This window comes from Canis lupus, chromosome 9 (assembly GCF_003254725.2).
Source record: "Canis lupus dingo isolate Sandy chromosome 9, ASM325472v2, whole genome shotgun sequence".
Taxonomy (NCBI): Eukaryota; Metazoa; Chordata; class Mammalia; order Carnivora; family Canidae; genus Canis; species Canis lupus.
Genome location: NC_064251.1, coordinates 47258884 through 47277146, shown reverse-complemented (window position 1 = coordinate 47277146; position 18263 = coordinate 47258884). Strand labels below are relative to the sequence as shown.

General features: G+C 55.4%; 1 protein-coding gene across 2 annotated transcripts in view; it reads left to right on the top strand.

Annotated features, from left to right (window-relative positions):
- RTN4RL1 (reticulon 4 receptor like 1) overlaps window positions 1-17232 on the top strand; it is a 72096-nt gene extending 54864 nt beyond the window's left edge. Inside the window, exons 1-2 of one of the 2 annotated variants that reach the window (XM_035721445.2) lie at window positions 12372-12674; window positions 14136-17232. In XM_035721445.2, the coding sequence (XP_035577338.1) occupies window positions 12566-12674; window positions 14136-15460 (1434 nt within the window). In that variant the 5' untranslated portion in view covers window positions 12372-12565 and the 3' untranslated portion in view covers window positions 15461-17232. Of the gene's footprint in view, window positions 1-12371; window positions 12675-14135 lie in introns of those variants that run through there. The other variant, XM_025476135.3, reaches the window with a different exon arrangement.
- Window positions 17233-18263: the final 1031 nt, after the last annotated feature.

Here is an 18263-nt window from a genome sequence, read left to right as displayed (position 1 = left end):
AAACCAAAACCTAAAACTATGAAGGATGACTTTAAAGAAAAACCTTAAAAAAAAAAAAAAGAAAGAAAAAAGAAAAACCTTATAGGGGGTGGGGGGAGAATAGGGCTTAGGGACCACATGGAAAGCCCATGCCACTTTTCCCTGGGTCACAGCTCCCAGGCCTGGGGTCAGAAGCTGTAATGTATTCCTGCTGGTTGGAGGTAGGCCCCTGAAGAAAGTTCAGGGCTCAGGATAGTAGGAAGGAGGAGGCAAGTCTGGCCTGGGACACCTGAGATTATTAGCTAGACTCTGCAAGATGTCTTTTTTTTTTCCTCCATGATTTATTTTTTATTAAATATTAAATGCATGCATCAACATATATTATGTTTAAGGTATAGAGAATAATAAAACTAACATCCCCAGGTCCACTGCTTAGATTAAGATACATAACATCACAAATACATTTGAAGCATTCCCTGCAGGGGTCTTAAGTGGCCAGTCAAGACTCTGCCCAGGGGTCAGAAGGAAAAGACCTTGAGACAAGGCCTCAAATGCCTCATAAACTCATTTATCCTCTTAAGCATGAGGTACCTGGTGGCCTCTGGCTCCTAAAAAATAATTTTTTTTAAGATTATATTTGAGAGAGAATGTGAGCAGGAGAGGGAAAGAGGGAGAGAGAAGAGCAGACTCTCCACTGAGCAGAGAGCCTGATGTGGGGTTCAATCCCAGGACCCTGGGATCATGATCTGAGCCAAAGGCAGATGCTTAACTGACTGAGCTACCTAGGAGCCCCGGTCTGCTAAAAATCACCGTGTATCTACATCTACCCACAATAAGGCTGCCTCAGCTAACTAAAGCACCTGGTTTCTTTGCTTTTGTCTAGAATTACATCAGCTAACTCATTCATTTATTCATTCATTCATTGACTTTCCACACATGTATGGATGAGCTCTATACACCAATTGGGCACCCCAGCAGTTCCACACCTCAGGTGTTGGAGGCAGGTGACTTTAAGAGTGGAGAGGGCCTTGAGAGGAGGCAGCAGTGAGGGGCGGAGGGAGCTAACCCGGAGGGAAAGGTCTGGGGAGGCTTCCTGGATCGGTACTGTCTGAGCCAAGTCATTCAAGTACATTAAGTTAGACTTTGGTTGTAAGCAAGAAAAATCTAGTCTGACTGACCAAGCAAAAGTGGAACTCACTGGAAGTTGTGTTTGGGGCTGTCACTGAAAACCCAAATCGAAATGGCCATAACAAGAATTATTATGTCCTGTGAGAAATTTGGCCATTATGGGATGCCGGCTCAGGGGTTGAGCGTCTGTCTTCCGCTCAGGGCGTGATGCTGGGGTCGGGGTATCGATTCCCCACATCGGGCTCTATGTGGGGAGCCTGCTTCTGCCTATGTCTCTGCCTCTCTGTGTGTCTCTCATGAATTCATACAGCCGAAGGCAGATGCTCAACCGCTGAGCCACCCAGGCGTCCCTAAATAAAGAAAATATTAAAAAAAAAAAAAAAGAAGAAGAAGAAGGAGAAGTTTGGTCATTGTGATCCAGGTTCTCTCCGTCTCTTCGCTCTACAGTCTTTGGTAAGCTGGCTTTGGCCCTTAGGCCTTTAGGTCCCCTCATGGCCGAAAGATAGTGGATCGGCACCAGGCACCAGGCATTTCATCCTCGCCCAGCCACACTCAGAGAAAAGGGAACATCCATCCATCCCTTCCTTACGTCCCTTTCCGAAAGATTAGCACTGCCCCGCCTCCAAGTCCTTCAGTTGATTTTCTTGGTGTCTCATCGGTCAGAATGGAATCACATGGTCCTATCTAAACCAATCACTGATAGTGGCGTAGACTAATAGAGCCTGCCTCACCCACCCTCCCCACCCTCCCCACCCCCGGGGAGGAGTCGAGCTAGCTCCTCCAGAGCTTAGCACTACCTGGTAGCTGAATGAAATATGGAACCTGACAGCCAAGAAGTGGGGTGTTAGGTGGGCCGCTGCAGAAAGAAAATGGGACCCAGAGAAGAAGCTGAATAACCCAGGCCTGGGAAGGGCAAGAACCAGGGTGGCTCTGGGGGTCTTGGTGGAAAGAACTAGTAGGCAGTGGCCCCAGGATGGCCCCACCAGAGTGATACAACTCAAGTGAGTCACTGGACTTCACGTTCAGGTTGGAATTCCTAGGAGACACTCTTAATTAGCTGAGCCAGGCCACTGGATTGATAGCCCTGTCTCCTGAATCACCTGCAGTGGAGAAGGGATGGTCCTCCCAAGGGAACTTGGGGAACTGTTTCCGTAAGAAGACAGGGAAAGGGGGACAGGAAGCCTCTGAGCTGAGATGAGGGCGAAGAGCAGGAATGAGAGGAGCAGAGCCAGACCACGGATGGGCTTGCAAGCCGTGCTCAGCTGGAGGGTCCTCAAATCAGTGAGGATTCTTGTTTGAAAGCAACAGACAAACCAGCCTTGACAAAAATTTTTTTTTTAAGATTTTATTTATTCATTCATGAGAGACACAGAGAGATGCAGAGACACAGGCAGAGGGAGAAGCAGGCTCCTGCAGGGAGTCAGATGCAGGACTCAATCCCAGGACCCTGGGATCATGCCCTGAGCCAAAGGCAGACACTCAACCACTGAGCCACCCAGGTGCCCCCAAGCCTTGACTAATTTAAATAAAAAAGCAGATCAATTTAAAGGTAACCCACAGAGTCTCCCAAAGGGTTGAGGGCTCCACAAACAGGAGCAATGCCCCAAATAAAGACAGACATTTCCTGCTTGGACCTCCAATGTTCCCGGCACAGCTGCCACCCACACAGGCTCTGCCACTGCCCTTATCCTTGTAACCACTGGTCCCAGCTTAATTAGGCCATTAACTCCTAGTTCAAAGTCTGGGCTACGGGCTTTGCCCATCTTCAAGGAAGGATGTCCATATCATACTATCCTGAAGGTGTCTGGGGAAGACTGTCAGCTTATGGAAGCCGGGAACTGGGTCTTTTGTCCCCAGAGCCCTCCTGGCATGGTGCCCCGCACAGAGGATGTTTGCTGAGCTGATGCATGGTTGTCAGCAGGGGAGTGATGTGAGCCGACCTCCTCACAGGGGCTGATGGCCCCGGCAGTGCAGCAGGAGGTGAGGAGGACTTGGGCAGAGGCCCAGGCAGTGGGCACGGAAACACCTACCTCCTTGTCCCCCACAAACCTCTCATGTGACTGGGGTAGCTTGACTTCCCACCAAATGGAATGCCCGCTTCATGCTGTCTTCTTTCTCTTCAAACTCCCGCCTTCCTCCCTACCTTTGCTCTCCGTTAATGTGCCCTCTTACTTCAGGGAGAAAAGGAGCCCTGGGGGACTAATTCCAAGTCATTCTGTCATCTGCAGAGTCCCTCCGTCACAGGTGGAGAGCTGTTTCTTCAGCACTCTGGATCTCCGTTTCTTTGGCCCTCCCACTCCTACTGCTCTAGTTTCTTTCCCCCTCCCTCTTCCCAAATCATGCCCACAAACAAGCTCTAGTTTCTTCCATCTTTAAAAAACAAACAACCTGGGGCAGCCCTGGTGGCTTAGTGGTTTAGCGCCACCTTTAGCCCGGGGTGTGATCTTGGAGACCCAGGATCGAGTCCTACCTCGGGCTCCCTGCATGGGGCCTGCTTCTCTGTATCTCTCATGAATAAATAAATAAAATCTTTAAAAACAAAGAGACAAACAAACAACCCGGGCACCTGGGTGGCTCAGTGGTTGAGCATTTGCCTTTAGTTCAGGGCATGATCCCAGGGTCCTGGGATTGAGTCCTGCATCTGACTCCCTGCGGGGAGCCTGCTTCTTTCTCTGCCTCTCTCTGTGACTCTCATGAATGAATAAATAAAATCTTAAAAATAAATAAATAAATGATTAAAAACAACAACAACCTCTCAGGACTCTACATCCCTCCAGGCAGGGGCTGCCCTGTTTCTCTGCCCCCTCCACAGCAAAGTTTCTGAATGACTGGCCCCCGGGGCCCCCAGACACTGTTCCCTGCTACCACCACGCCCCCCACCCCCTCCCACCCCCTCCCAGGATTCTTCTCTGTCTGGTTCAGGACAGGCTGAGCCATGTGACTGACTGACCAATGAAACACCTGCAGAAGTGCTGTGTGCTACATGCAACAAAAGCTGGTAGTTGGCCATGGCCTTTGTCCCCCTCTGCCATGAGACAGGCAGGGTCCATGGTGGAGGATGTGTTCTCCACCCATATCCCTGAGCAGAGCCTCCGCTGTCCCGCCTCAGTGAGAAGCCAGCCTCTCTTGTAAGCCAATGAGACCTGGGGCCACTTGTTACATTAGCACGCCCTAACTTGTCCTGACACAGTGCTGTCTCCCATCCACTCTTCTCCCCACTCTAATAGGCATTCTGCCCCTACCTTTCTCCTAGAAATGAACTTTCTGGCATCACCAGTTACCTCCGTGTTACAAACCAGCCCTCAACGTGAACTCTCCCTCCTCACAGCCAAGTCCACTCTCCTTCTTGAAACACCCTTGGCTTCGGTCACACCACACACCATGGCTTTCCTTTGATGTCACTGGCCATTCCTTCTCCTTTATGTTCTAGAATAGTGTTGCCAGAGGCTTCAATCCTGCTGTATCCCTTCCCTTGACAGGTGACTTCATCCATTCCCACAGATTTAAATACCGTCCCTGTGCCCATGACTCCCAAGTGTGCTTCTCACCTCCAGGGTGGCACATCCAGCTTCCACCAGTTAAACATCTCTGCAAGGCTCTGCAGACTTTGTGTGTCCTAAATGGAGCTCTTGTCAGCCCCTATGCCTGCTTTCCCAGGCTCCTCCTGTCTCACTGCACCCTTGTGCTCTGGAGCCACCCCATGACCCTCCCTCCCCCTATCCCTCATACTGGTCCAACCATATATCCTGCCAATTCTACATCCTAAACATTTCTCATTCTGTCCGCTGCTCTCTGACTCCATGACCCTGCCCCATCTCTTGCCCCACCCCAAATCAGTGCTCTAATAGCAGCCCCCCAAATCCCATCATATTACTCCCACTTGGGGCTCTTCAGTGGCTGCTCACCACACCTAGAATTAGATCCAGATTCAACTGAGGCTTTCAAGGCCCTACAAAGCCTGCCTCCTACCTTTCTGATTGTATCTCCTACCCTTCCCGTCTTCCCTCATCTATACCAAGTTTGGTACTGTCCCAGGGCCTTTGCACCTGCTGTTCCTTCTGTTCCTTGGCTCCTTCCTTTCCTTTCCTTTATGTTTCAACTCCGGTGCTGCTGCTCAGGGAGGCATTTCATGGGCTCAAAAATAATGTCAGGGGGATCCCTGAGTCGCTCAGCGGTTTGGCACCTGCCTTTGGCCCAGGTGAGATCCTGGAGTCCTGGGATCGAGTCCCGCGTTGGGCTCCCGGCATGGATCCTGCTTCTCCCTCCTCCTGTGTCTCTGCCTCTCTCTCTCTAGGTCTATCATAAAATAAATAAATAAATCTTTAAAAAAGTAATGTCAGTCCTCCCATTTGTCTCAGTCCTTACCCCCTCGTTGTGTCCCCAGTGTTTACCACCCTTTGTCAGTTTGGTCTTGTCTGTTCCCTTTGCTTAATCATCTCCCTGCGAGAATGTGTAGGCTCTGTGAGAATGGTTAAGGAGCTAGATCTTACCATTGCAGCACCAAGCACAGAGCTGTTCTCATATGAATGGAGGAGTTAGGGGACGGATTCAGAACAGGTTGATCGATACCCCGGGTGTGAGTTCTGAAGGCCTTTCACTGAGAACAAGGAAGGGTGGCTGTTCCAGAAACTAGGAACAAGGGCTCCTGGAAGAGAGTTCTGCACCTGCTTCTCAAAGGCTGGGTCCCATCTCCTGTTTTGTGTTTGCCAATGCCAGGTAGGACTTTGGTAGATCCCCCTACTCTTTCTCCCTCACATCCCCTCAGTGAGATGCTTGCCCCTGAGGCTTGTCCCAGGCCCATAGAGGTTCACCTGCCCCACCTGACACACCTAAGATACCACTCCTGTTCCAGTGAACCTGCCTGGGTGCAGGTGGGTCTATAGTTCGCTGTGGTTCTGGGGGAGAGAAGTAGGCTCCAGGCTTTGGAGGGAGGAGGCAGGATCAGAGCCTTCTCAAAACTTCCTGGGTGGGACTGGCTCTCAGAGGCCCTTGGCCCTCAGCCTTAGGCTGCCACAGCCCAGATTCTGGGGGCCCCCAAACCAAGTAGCAAATTTGAGTAACACAGGACATATCTTATGAGTCCTAGAGGGGCTTCCTGAGGTGAAGGTAGAGCCCAAACACCTGGGGCATTCTGCAGGGAGCTGGCAGCTCCAGATGGGGATGAACAGACTGGGAGGAAGGGCAAAGCAGATAGGTCAAGACCCCATCCCCATCTGCTGTGCCCTGGGGGCAGCCAAGGCCTGGCAAGGAAGGAACTAGAACCTGGGTCTGGGACCCGACTCAGTGTCTGATCTGTCAGGTCCCTCTGTCAGGCCTCTGGAGCCTGGGAGCGCCAGGGTTGGTATGGTGAAAGCCAGGGTACATGGGGGGCTGGGGAGAGTCCTGAGGGGGTGAGAGGCAGCTCCTTTGATAATGGCACCAGGAACACACTCATCACCCTCGGGAATGCCTTTCTCCTCAGCTCCCCCTGGTCTACCATTCAGGGGCACAGCCTCACGGAGTGCTTCCAACACCCACTAAGCAAGTGCTCTGCCTCCTAGTTCCAGGACTGAAAAGTCGAGGCGTTGGAGGCTTAGTGACCCGCTCAAGGTTGCCCAGCTAAAATGTGCTCCCAGGGGGGCCAGTCCCAAAGCCAGGCAGCTAGGCAAGGATGGGCAGCCTGAGGTTATTCTAGAGAGACCCCCGAGAGCTTGGCAGCTCACTTAGCACGGCATCCCGGCCAGGCCCATACAGGGGGTGAGCCAGAGCAGATAAAAGCCAAGGACTGTTCCGATGAGGGGCCACCTGCTTCCCAGCTGAGGGTGACCCTGGAGTAGGCATGTAGTAAAGCGTGTCAGGAGAGCAGGAGCTAAAGGCAAAGCCTGAGTGAGTGCAGAGATAAGATGGGGATACCACAGACCAGGCCCCCTCTCTGGGCTGGAGTTCAGGGATGCTACAGGATGAAAAGGCCCAGGCTGCCAGCCCTCTTGGTGGCCTCCAGAGACAAACACATGCTTGCACACATCCGTGCACATACGTAGCTTCTGCATACACGTGCATACATGGCTGTGTGTACACACACCAGTAAACATGCAGTTAGTCCCCTCCCCTTCCTGTGCCCAGAGATTTTGTTTTTTTTGGAAGGGAGGCACAGTTTCCGCCTCAAATAGGGTAGGGTGACTGACTTGTCCTGGTTTGTTTGGGACATACTGGTTTTAGCACTGGAAGTCCCAAGTCCTGGGAAAGCCCCAAGTCCCAGGCAAAGCTTCATTGGTCACCTGCCCCATGCCTTGAACAGACCTGGTGTGTATCTTCCCTTGCAGAACTCATCCCACCACCTGTCACCTCTATGATGGCCCAGGGGCCCGAGAGAGAGAGAGAGAGAGAGAGAGAGAGAGAGAGAGAGAAAGCTTGAGCCACAACTGAGTCTGCTCTTACCAGAGGCCTCAGTACTAACAAGAACCACTATGTTTATTGAGCATCTACTATGTTCCCAGCACTGTTCTAGAGGCTAAGGGCACAGCAGGGAACACACCAGAGAAAATCACTACCCTTGTAGAGCTGACACTCAGCAGGAGGGGACAGAAAAGGAACAAGATAAATAAATAAATGAAATAATATATTAGAAGAGGATGAATGTTAAGAAGCCTGAATGGTTCAGTGGTTGAGCATCTGCCTTCAGCTCAGGTCATGATCGAGTCCTGCATAAGGCTCCCTGCAGGGAGCCTGCTTCTTCCTCTGCCTATGTCTCTGCTTCTCTCTATATATATCTCTCATGAATAAATAAATAAAATCTTAAAAAAAAAAAAAAGAGGATGAGTGTTAAGGGGAAAAGTAAAACAGGGAAGGAGCCCATTTAAAGTAGGCTGCTGGGGAAAGTCTACTGAGAAGGTAACCCTGGGAGAGACCCGAATGATGGGGTGAGGGCAAGGGCCCAGCAGATATCCCAGGCAGTGCTCCAGGAGGAGGGAGCAGCAAAAGGCTGGAGGCAGGACACACCCAGCACGTGTAGAAGAGCAAGAAGAGGCTGGGGGAGGGAGGGAAGGGAGAGGAAGGAGAGGCTGTGGCCAGGGCTCTTGGAAAGACCAGAGGATCTTAGCACCATGGGGCCAAGGAGGGCTTGAGCAGAGGGGTCCCACGCTCTGACTCCCCCTCACGCTGCGGTGTTAGCAGACATGTAGGGGCAAGCATGGGAGCCCCGGGACCCCTGGGGACTCTGGCAGTAGGCCAAGTGAGAGATGGTGGGGGCCCAGGTTGCGGTGGTGGCCAAGAAACATGGGTGGACTCTGGGTACCTTCTGGAACTGAGCCCACAGGACTCCCAGCAGATTGGGTCCGAGGTGAGAGAGAGGAGTTGGCAGGACTCCTCTCTGCCTGAGCAGCCAGAATGAAGGTGCCACCCTCACCTGAGACAGAGAAGATGCATGTGGAGGAGGCTGAGGCGGTGGAGGAGCAGCAGCTCACCTTTGGACAGACTGTGTTTGCCAGATGGAGACGTAGAGGAGGCATCTAGGTGCCTGCGTCACAGGCATCTTCAGTGGGGGACAAGCAGGGAAGCCGAGCTTCCCTGGGTTAGCGTCCTTGTCTCCAGGGCTGGGCTAGGCTGGGGGGCGGGGCGAGGGCGATGCTATGGGGAGTGGCCTGCACTTGGGTGTGGCATGGAGGGGCAGTGCCAAGTGGCCTGGGGCGCCAGTAGCTCTGTGAGCGCAGCCGGCCTGGCCTGAGGCTGTTATGTGACCAACGGAGCCATTTGGTTAGCATTGATTAGCTTGGGGAAGAGCAGCTGGCAAGGCTGGGGCAGGGCAGGGGTGGGGGGGAGCACAGCCCTGTTCAGAGGGAGGATGGGCTGCAGAGCCAGGATTGGCCACATGGCTGACAAGTCTCCAAGGCTCAGAGAGCCCCATAGACCTGCCCAGGGGCCTTTAGGGGATTCCAGTCCACAGGGCTGTCCATGCACAGGTGTAGGGAAAGGTGGCCCCTTTGGTGCCGCAGGTTCCAGACTCAGGTCAGAGGGAGGCTGAGACCTTGGGGCCAGAGAGGGCTGCTCAGCCCTCAGATGAGGCTGGTCTTCTCCATGCAATGGGGATCTCCTGGATTTGAAGTCAGGGGATGAGGCCTGTTCCACCACCCCCTTCACGAGTCGTGTGGCCTTAACCAGTCTCTTCCCTCCGTGTGCTTCATTTCCTCTGCAGTGGTGTGGTGGTCTGAGGATTCCATATAAAGAACCTACTGCGTGTTTAGGACAGGGTCCTCCTTGGTTTGTTCCCTCCTGCTTCCAGGGTGGGCAGGCTGCCACCCCTGCCACTCTGGCCATGTGGCCTGGGATTGGACCAGAGGTCCTGTCAGTACTAGTCTCACTGGGCACCACTCTGGCCTCCCCAGGCCTGGGTTTCCCCAGCCTAGCAGAGCTGGTATTACAGCTTCTTTGGGAGCTCTGGCTACTTAGAGAAGGCGTCTGGGGTAAGATGGGGACACAGTGCCTGTTCTCCCACCTCAGTGCCTTTGCATATGCTGTGCCTTCTGTCTGTTATGCCCTTCCCACCCATCCCGCCAGGTCCGGCTCCCACAGGACCATTCACAAGCGCATCTGGGGTGGCTAAGTAGACTGGGTGAGGTGCTGCCCATACTCAGGTCACTCGCCCCTCCCCCACAAGTCCCTGCCCAGCAGGTGAAGGGTTTGGGGATTTGCAGGAAGGAAGACGTGTAAACAATACAACTCTTCTGTGTATTCTCTATACTAGCAGAGGAGCAGAAGGCTTTCTGGAGGAGGTAGCAGGACCTTCCCTGAGCTTCCCCCTACACACACCCTTAGGTGCCTACTCTGGGCCCCGGCACCTGGCCAGACTGCCTGGGATTGGGAGTGCCCCTATCTGCTAATGAACCCCTGAGGGCTTGCCCAGTTCATCCCAAGGCTCCTCCCTGCCCTAGCACTTTGGACATTCCAGGGCTCAGAGCAAGGATTGAATGGAGGAAGGAATGAATGAGGCTGCAGAGCCTCAGGTGAGCTCAGATGTGTGGGAGGCCATGAGGTTTGGGAACAGCGGAGCAGTCAGACGGGTGCAGTCCTGGAGGAGAGGGGGAGGAGAGCCAGAGGAAGTGAGGATGAGGCCCAGCTGTGCTCTCTTCAGCCCCCTCAGTCAGAGCAACCCCTGCCCCACCCAGGAGAGGGTTGAGGAGGCAGATGGGAGGGGGTGCAAGGCTCCTCCACAGAGACTTACATGGCTGCTAATTTGCAATCCTAAAGTGCATGGCAAAGGCATCAGCCTCATTGTTAGTAAATTAACCAGGCAATCAGTGGGTCAGAGCTCCCACCAGCTCATGGAAGGGACACAGGAGGAGGTACAGTGACGGGAGTACCAGCTTCCCTGGGAAGAAACCCGACAGGGTGACAGGGTGACGATCCAGGATCAGGGCACCCACTGGCTCCGGCAGGGGTGCAGGAGGTGGGTGAATTTGGCTGGGAGGGCTGGTCCAGGCCCCTGCAGATTGGACCAGCTTCCAGGGTGGAGAAGCAGAATCAGCTGAAACCCATCCCAGTGCCCAGTGGAAGGAGGCAGGGGTAGTGCAAGGGCAGCATCCCTGGCCTGGATCCCTGGCAGCTGGGCAGTACTGAAGGATGGAGAGAGCTCCAAGTGGTTGGCTGGGGTCCCTGCCTCCTTCTGCACCCTTTATTTTATTTTTTTTTAAATTTTTTCTTTTTTTTTTTTAACTTATTTATTCATGATAGTCACACACACAGAGAGAGAGGCAGAAACACAGGCAGAGGGAGAAGCAGGCTCCATGCACCGGGAGCCCGATGTGGGACTCGATCCTGGGTCTCCAGGATCGCGCCCTGGGCCAAAGGCAGGCGCCAAACTGCTACGCCACCCAGGGATCCATTCTGGACCCTTCTCATAGAAAGTGCATAGGGGGCTCCTGCCCTGGGGCCACCTTTACCCCACACACCTGCCGAAGTGTGTTCATATGCTGGCTGCTCAGCCTAGATTTATGGGCATTTGGTTTTTTTCACCCAAACTAGGATCTCCACCTAGTTTCCCTGAACCCCCACCTTCCCTGGGGCACCTAAGGACGGGTTATGGCTCTCCATGAGGCCCTAGCTTCTCTGGGGACACTTCAGAGAAGCCCAACTCCAGGACCTTACAGAGACATAGCCACAACAGCAGGTAGAAGGTTGTCTGCCCCCATCCAGGCCAAGGGGCAGGAGAACCCCCCCCCACCACCACACAGTAATGCCGAGGATCAGAGGAGCGCAAGCAGAAGCACTTGTAAACTTCATAAGCTGCACAAATATGGAGTGGTATTAGTGCTGAGCCTGACACAGCTTACCCCTGCCCCCACGGCCAGTGTCTCTCTGCTGCCAGACTGAAGGGCGGGAAAAGCCTTTTTCTTTGCAGCACCACCCCCACAGGTCTGCTGTGGCACTGTGTCCCACAAACACGGCTCGTGGCCTGGTCCCCTTCAACACAGTGAGGGCTGTGAATGCCTGTGAGCTGGGAGGGGCACCCTGGACTCCCCCAGAGTGGCAGGGTGGGCGCGCTGCCCTGGGGCAAGGTTCCTGGGAGACAGCAGCCTGGGTAGGGGTAAGGGGTGCCAGCTGAGAGGAAAGGGGGTATCAGTCTCTGTGGAAGCCAGCATGTGTTGCTCCCTCCTCCTAACCCAGGCCTTGGAGGCTCAAGGCATCTCGCAGGCTCCCTGACAGTCAGCTGGGGCTTGGGGTCCAGGCTCCTGGCCCCTCACGCTCTTGCTTCCCCCTGCACAGCTGGGACCCCCTGCCAAACTGAGGTGGGCAGCGAGGGCCTGGAGGTCAGACCCCAGCCTCCACATGGGGCACACTGGCAAAGCAATCATCTCCTACCCGTGTTACAGAGAGGGAAACTGAGGAGGCACCAGCCTCAGGCTTAGCCTGCAGGCTGTCCAGTGGTAGTGGTGACTGAGACTGCAGGAACCACATAAAGTGTGGCCCTTCCCAGAAAGGGTCCTCACAGCTGCATTGCCACCGCCACCGCCACCGAGGTCATAATTGCTCTGAAATCACAACTGAACCCAATTATGCAAAAACGAAATTATATGCGATGATTTTTATGTTGGAAACGTTTGGTGGAAGCCGGGTGATTACAGGGGGACGGGAAGCAGCTGCCACTCTCTGGGAGCCCATAACTCCCAACAGCTGGGAACTGTCACTTATTTACGATGCTGTTTCTGCCAAGAATGACGGGGTGGCAGTGGTGGCTAGGCCTGCCCCAGACTGGCCAGGAGGCTAGGGCGGCAGCAGGCCTGGGAGCCTGGCCTGGGGTTGGGGGGAGGCTGGGAGGCTGGGAGCCGGCCGGTCGGAGTGGTGGGGAGTGTTGGTTCTTCCTACGCGCTTGGGCCAAGCTGACAGCAGGAATCCACTGAGCTGCCTCCTGCCCCAGCCTCCCCGGAGAGGCCTGGCTGACCAAGCTGGAAGGGACGGGCAAGAGGCCAACCTGGGCCCGGAGGAGATGGCTGCCTGGCCCTGCAGGGTGGGAGTCTACCCGCCTGGAGCCTGTCCTCACTCGCCGGCGCGCCTGCCGGGCAGCCCGGGGCAGCTGCGACCCTGGGAAAAGGCAGGTAATGATGATCCTCCTTAATGAGGCTGCTCCGATAATGAGCACGGGGCTATTATCCGACCACAGGCTGGACACATCCGAAAATAAATTATTTTAAGGATCCATTAACGAATGCCTAATTAATGCCCAATTAGAGGGAAGCTACCGAGGAAATGCTCTGGACAGTCGGCTAGTCGGGAGGCAGGGCCTGGTTTACAACCACAGCCTGGGAGCACACAGCCTGGGAGTGAGGTGGGGAGAGGAGAGGGGCCAGAAGGTGGACCCGATGGGGGGCAACCTCACTCTGGTGGCGCCTTGGGGTCCCCAAAGCCAGGCAGCCCCGGTGTCTCCCCCAGTCCTCCACACATGCGTGTCCCCTTCACACATCCTCACAGCACCGCAAGGGACAACTAGTACTATTTAGAAACCAGGAAACTGAGGCACACTGTGAGCTGTCACAGGAGGCACCATAATGAGACATCTTTTGAGATGAACTTTGGTGTCTTGCATGAGTTTTTCTTAAAAAAAAAAAAAGATTTTATTTATTTATTCATGAGAGATACACAGAGAGGGGCAGAGACACAGGCAGAGGGAGAAGCAGGCTCCTCGCAGGGAGCCCGATGTAGGACTCGATCCCGAGACCAGGATCACACCCTGAGCCAAAGGCAGACAGACGCTTAACCGCTGAGCCACCCAGGCGTCCCTTTTTTTTTTTTTTTTAAGATTTTATTTATTCATTCATGAGAGACAGAGAGAGAGGCAGAGATACAGGCAAAGGGAAAAGCAGGCTCCCTGCGGGGAGCCCGACACGGGACTTCATCTGGGGACCCCAGGATAACGACCTGAGCCGAAGACTGACGCCCAACCACTGAGCCACCCAGGCGTCCCTTGCATGCGTGCTTTGTTAGAATAAATAAAAAGACTCTCCAGGCCTCCATATATTTACTTTGTTAGACCCGGAGTCTGAATCACTCTGTGATCGTGTGCTGTTATGAGAGCAAGTGACAGAGCTGGGACGGGAACCAGACGCTGGCTGCCCCGGCCCTGGGTTGTGAGCCCCACTCCAGCTCCCGGGAGAGAGCCAGGGGGCGGGGCTAGGCTTTCGGGGCGGGGCTGAGGGTACCGCGCGGGCGCCCCGAGCGCGCCCGGAGCTCTCCTCGCAGTAGCGGGGCCGGCGGGGGCTAGAACCCTCGGCAGGGGTGGGGCGCCAGAGTGCGATCTCACTCGGGGGGGCCCGCCTTGGGCCTGGCCCCTGCCTTCCCCCCAGCAGGAGCCTCCCCCAGGGGCCTCCGATCCCAGACCACTGAGTTAGGCACAGCCCGGGACAGAGCCTGGCCTAAGGCTGGGGGCGCGCCCACCAACCCCGCTTCCCGTGGGTCCGTCAGTCGGTCCGTCCGTCCCCGTCCGTCCCCGCCTCCCGCCCCCCACCCCCCACCCCCAACCCCGGCCCACCCTGACCTGGCTGTGCTCTCTCTCCCGCCAGGGTGCTGTGTGGAACTGTTGCTGCTGCTGCTAGCGGGGGAGCTGCCCCTGGGTGGCGGCTGCCCGCGGGACTGCGTGTGCTACCCGGCCCCCATGACCGTCAGCTGCCAGGCGCACAACTTCGCCGCCATCCCCGAGGGCATCCCGGAGGACAGCGAGCGCATCTTCCTGCAGAACAATCGCATCACCCTCCTCCAGCAGGGCCACTTCAGCCCCGCTATGGTCACCCTGTGGATCTACTCCAACAACATCACCTTCATCGACCCCAACACCTTCGAGGGCTTCGTGCACCTGGAGGAGCTGGACCTGGGCGACAACCGGCAGCTGCGGACGCTGGCGCCAGAGACCTTCCAGGGCCTTGTGAAGCTGCACGCCCTCTACCTCTATAAGTGTGGGCTCAGCGCCCTGCCGGCGGGCATCTTCAGCGGACTGCACAGCCTGCAGTACCTCTACCTGCAGGACAACCACATCGAGTACCTCCAGGACGACATCTTTGTGGACCTGGTCAACCTCAGCCACCTGTTTCTCCACGGTAACAAGCTGTGGAGCTTGGGCCAGGACACGTTCCGGGGACTGGTGAACCTGGACCGGCTGCTGCTGCACGAGAACCAGCTGCAGTGGGTGCACCCTAAGGCTTTCCACGACCTCCGCAGGCTGACCACTCTCTTTCTCTTCAACAACAGCCTCTCTGAGCTGCAGGGCGACTGTCTGGCGCCCCTGGGGGCCCTGGAGTTCCTCCGCCTCAACGGGAACGCGTGGGACTGCGGCTGCCGGGCGCGCTCCCTGTGGGAATGGCTGCGCAGATTCCGCGGCTCCAGCTCTGCCGTCCCCTGTGCGTCCCCCGACGCTCGCCAGGGCCAGGACCTGAAGCTGCTGAGGGCCGACGACTTCCGGAACTGCACGGGGCCGGCATCCCCGCACCAGATCAAGTCTCACACGCTCACCACCACCGACAGGGCTGCCCGGAAGGAGCACTACCCGGCCCGCGGCCCTGCCAGGGACAGGGGCCACGCACACGGCCATCTGCCCGGCTCCCGCCCGGGCTACAGGAAGCCGGGCAAGAACTGCACCAGCCACAGGAACCGCAACCAGGTGTCCAAGGCGGGCACCGGGAAGCAGGCCTCCGAGTTGCAGGACTACGCACCCGACTACCAGCACAAGTTCAGCTTTGACATCATGCCCACCATGCGGCCCAAGAGGAGGGGCAAGTGTGCCCGCAGGACCCCCATCCGTGCCCCCAGCGGGGTGCAGCAGGCTTCCTCGGGCAGTTCCCTGGGAGCCTCCCTCCTGGCCTGGATACTGGGGCTGGTGGTCACTCTCCGCTGAGGACCTGGGGCGCCAGCAGCCAGCACTGCCACGTATCCACCAAGGAACAGAATCTCTTTTCTTTTTTTTAACAAGCGGAGGATCTGCTGGGTTTCAGACAAAGGCTGGTATAGCCTTCGGCTGCTCTCTGGGCCCTGCCCAGTGGATTATAAACCCAAAGTGTACAGCTCTGAGTGGGAAGGGATTAGTACATCACAACCCAGCTGTCCCAGCCAGGCCCTGCTGAACGCCCATGGACAGCATCCATCCAGCAAGGTGGTTAAAGCACGCAAAAGGAATCCTTCATTAGCAACAATGGGACAGTGCCCCGCAGGAGCTGGGCTCTGTGGAATCCCGGTCGTTGGAGGGGTCTGAAGGGCTCCCCGCCATTCCCGGAGGAAGCAGGACTCAGAGAACAGACGAGGCTCACCCAAGAGGCTGGGTAGACCAGCCATCTGGGAGCACAGGGGCAGGTGGCATTTTCGCTCTTGCCTGAGGCCACATAGTCAACCTGCCCTGAATCCAACCCTTAGTCCCTTCCTTGGGGATAACGCCTCTCATTCCTGATGTCTCAGGCAACCCTGACCTAGGCCCAGCTGCTGGGCTCCAAGAACCAATTACCAAAGGAAAGAGCATCAGAGGCTGAAATTTAGAACTGCATCAAGTGCAGTGAGTTTCTCACAGGAGGTGCAGTTTTATAACTATGTCCACTTATATATATATATACACACTCTCTACATATATATACACACAAATGCACAGGTCTCCTGCCCCACTCTCCTACCAAACTGTATGTCTTCTCATGTTTATAAACTATGCGGAAAACTATTATCTGTTGAACTAAGGATTGTATTGGTGATTTCTAGCAAGAAAAGAGGATTTTTGTCTAGAATCTCAACTTGGCAACAATAGTCCCCGTGTAACCTGGGCTTGCCAGGGCCTAGGGCAAAGGGTGAGTGGGAAGAGCCATGGAGAAGAAGGGGAGGCAGCAAGAATCACTTCAGGGGACCAATCTTCTTATATGTTTAGAGCATCACCTTGTTTTTATACGCAACACAAGTCTGGCTGCCACCCCAGAGCACCCTGTCACCCTCACTGTAGGTGTTATCGTCAAGGTGAGAAGCCAGAAGCAGCTCATTGGACATCAGGGAGCCAGGCCCTGGGGACGGACTGGATGGAGAAGGGAAAAGAGGGGCTTAGGGTCTTTTTTGTCGACGGGCAGGTAGCATCCACAGTGTTAGCCCAACAGGCTGGGCAGTGTCATCAGCCTAGCGTTTTGCCAGCAACGGTCTGGACAGGCCTGGGAGACTCCGGGCATGAGCCCAGGCCTCCAGCATGGCTCAACTGCTGAATTTTTCCTTGAGGCTCTTTGATGGCCATCCCAGCAAGGATCCTGTGTAGGCGGCAGGAGGGAAAGCATCAGGTGGCCTTAGCAGAAGGGGGACAAAGAGGGCATTTCGAGAACCATCTCAGGCACTTCTGCATTACGAAGGCCCCATCCCGCCTGGCCCTTCTGCAGATGCCCAGGGACAGGCAGAGGCAGAAGGGGTGGGCCACACTCAGGGGTCAGGAGTGGGAACATGCAGGAAATGGAGCAGGCAAGCCCAGATAGGGGACAGTGACCCCGGTCAAGGTTGGCCATGCTGCTGGCCAGTGCCCCAGCAGGCACCATCTCCTCTGAGCTTTGCACAAACCTGAATTTCCCACCAGAGAGGATGTGTGTGAGGAGCAAGAAACACCGAATCCAATTAAGAAAGAAAAGTAATAATAAAAAAATTTCTCTTGGACAAGAACTCTGTTTCTCATTTCCTAACCCTGCATTCCCGAAGTGGTGGCAGATCCCAGGCTTTTGTGGGGGTGGGTGAGGCTGGCCGGGCACAGCACGTTTGTTGGCAGGAGGAGCCATATGGGGCAGGGGCACACTGACTCACTGGGATGCATGTGTGCACGCGCATGCGAACACACACACACACACACACAAACACGTTCTCTGCTCCATGGTTCTTCCCTCACCCTCATAGAACATGACTCACTTCCCACAACTCTGGCTGTGCTGGGTCGGCCCAATCTCTGTGGCTCTTCCTGGAGTGGGCTGGTCCTGGATCCTTCCTGGCCTGTTCCCAAGAGCCTCAGCCGCAGCAGCAGAGCTGTCGAATCTTCGAGGGCTCAGGAGTGGCTGGAAAGGAGCTGCCAGTTCCTGGGACCCAGAGAGGGTTTCCAGGAGGCCAAGGACCCCCTGCACCCCGGATGGCAGCAAATAGGGTCTGGAGGCTACACCTGCCTCTCTTGTTTCAGAGAACGAAGTCCCTTCTCCAGATAGAGAGGGAGGGCTGTGTTTTCAGGCGTGATGGAACAAATCCTCCTCGGTACAAGGCTTGAAATGCGCTAAATGATGTGCACGGAGGGCAGTGTGCTCTCCAGGGGCTGGTGCCAGGGCCCAGCTGTCCCTTAGAACCCGAAGATGTTCTGTTGTTGATTTCATTTCCAACTTTTTTTTTTTAATTTTTATTTATTTATGATAGTCACACAGAGAGAGAGAGGCAGAGACACAGGCAGAGGGAGAAGCAGGCTCCATGCACCGGTAGCCCGACGTGGGATTCGATCCCGGGTCTCCAGGATCGCGCCCTGGGCCAAAGGCAGGCGCCAAACCGCTGCGCCACCCAGGGATCCCACCAACTTTTTTTTTTTTAATTTTTATTTATTTATGATAGTCACACAGAGAGAGAGAGAGAGGCAGAGACACAGGCAGAGGGAGAAGCAGGCTCCATGCACCGGTAGCCCGACGTGGGATTCGATCCCGGGTCTCCAGGATCGCGCCCTGGGC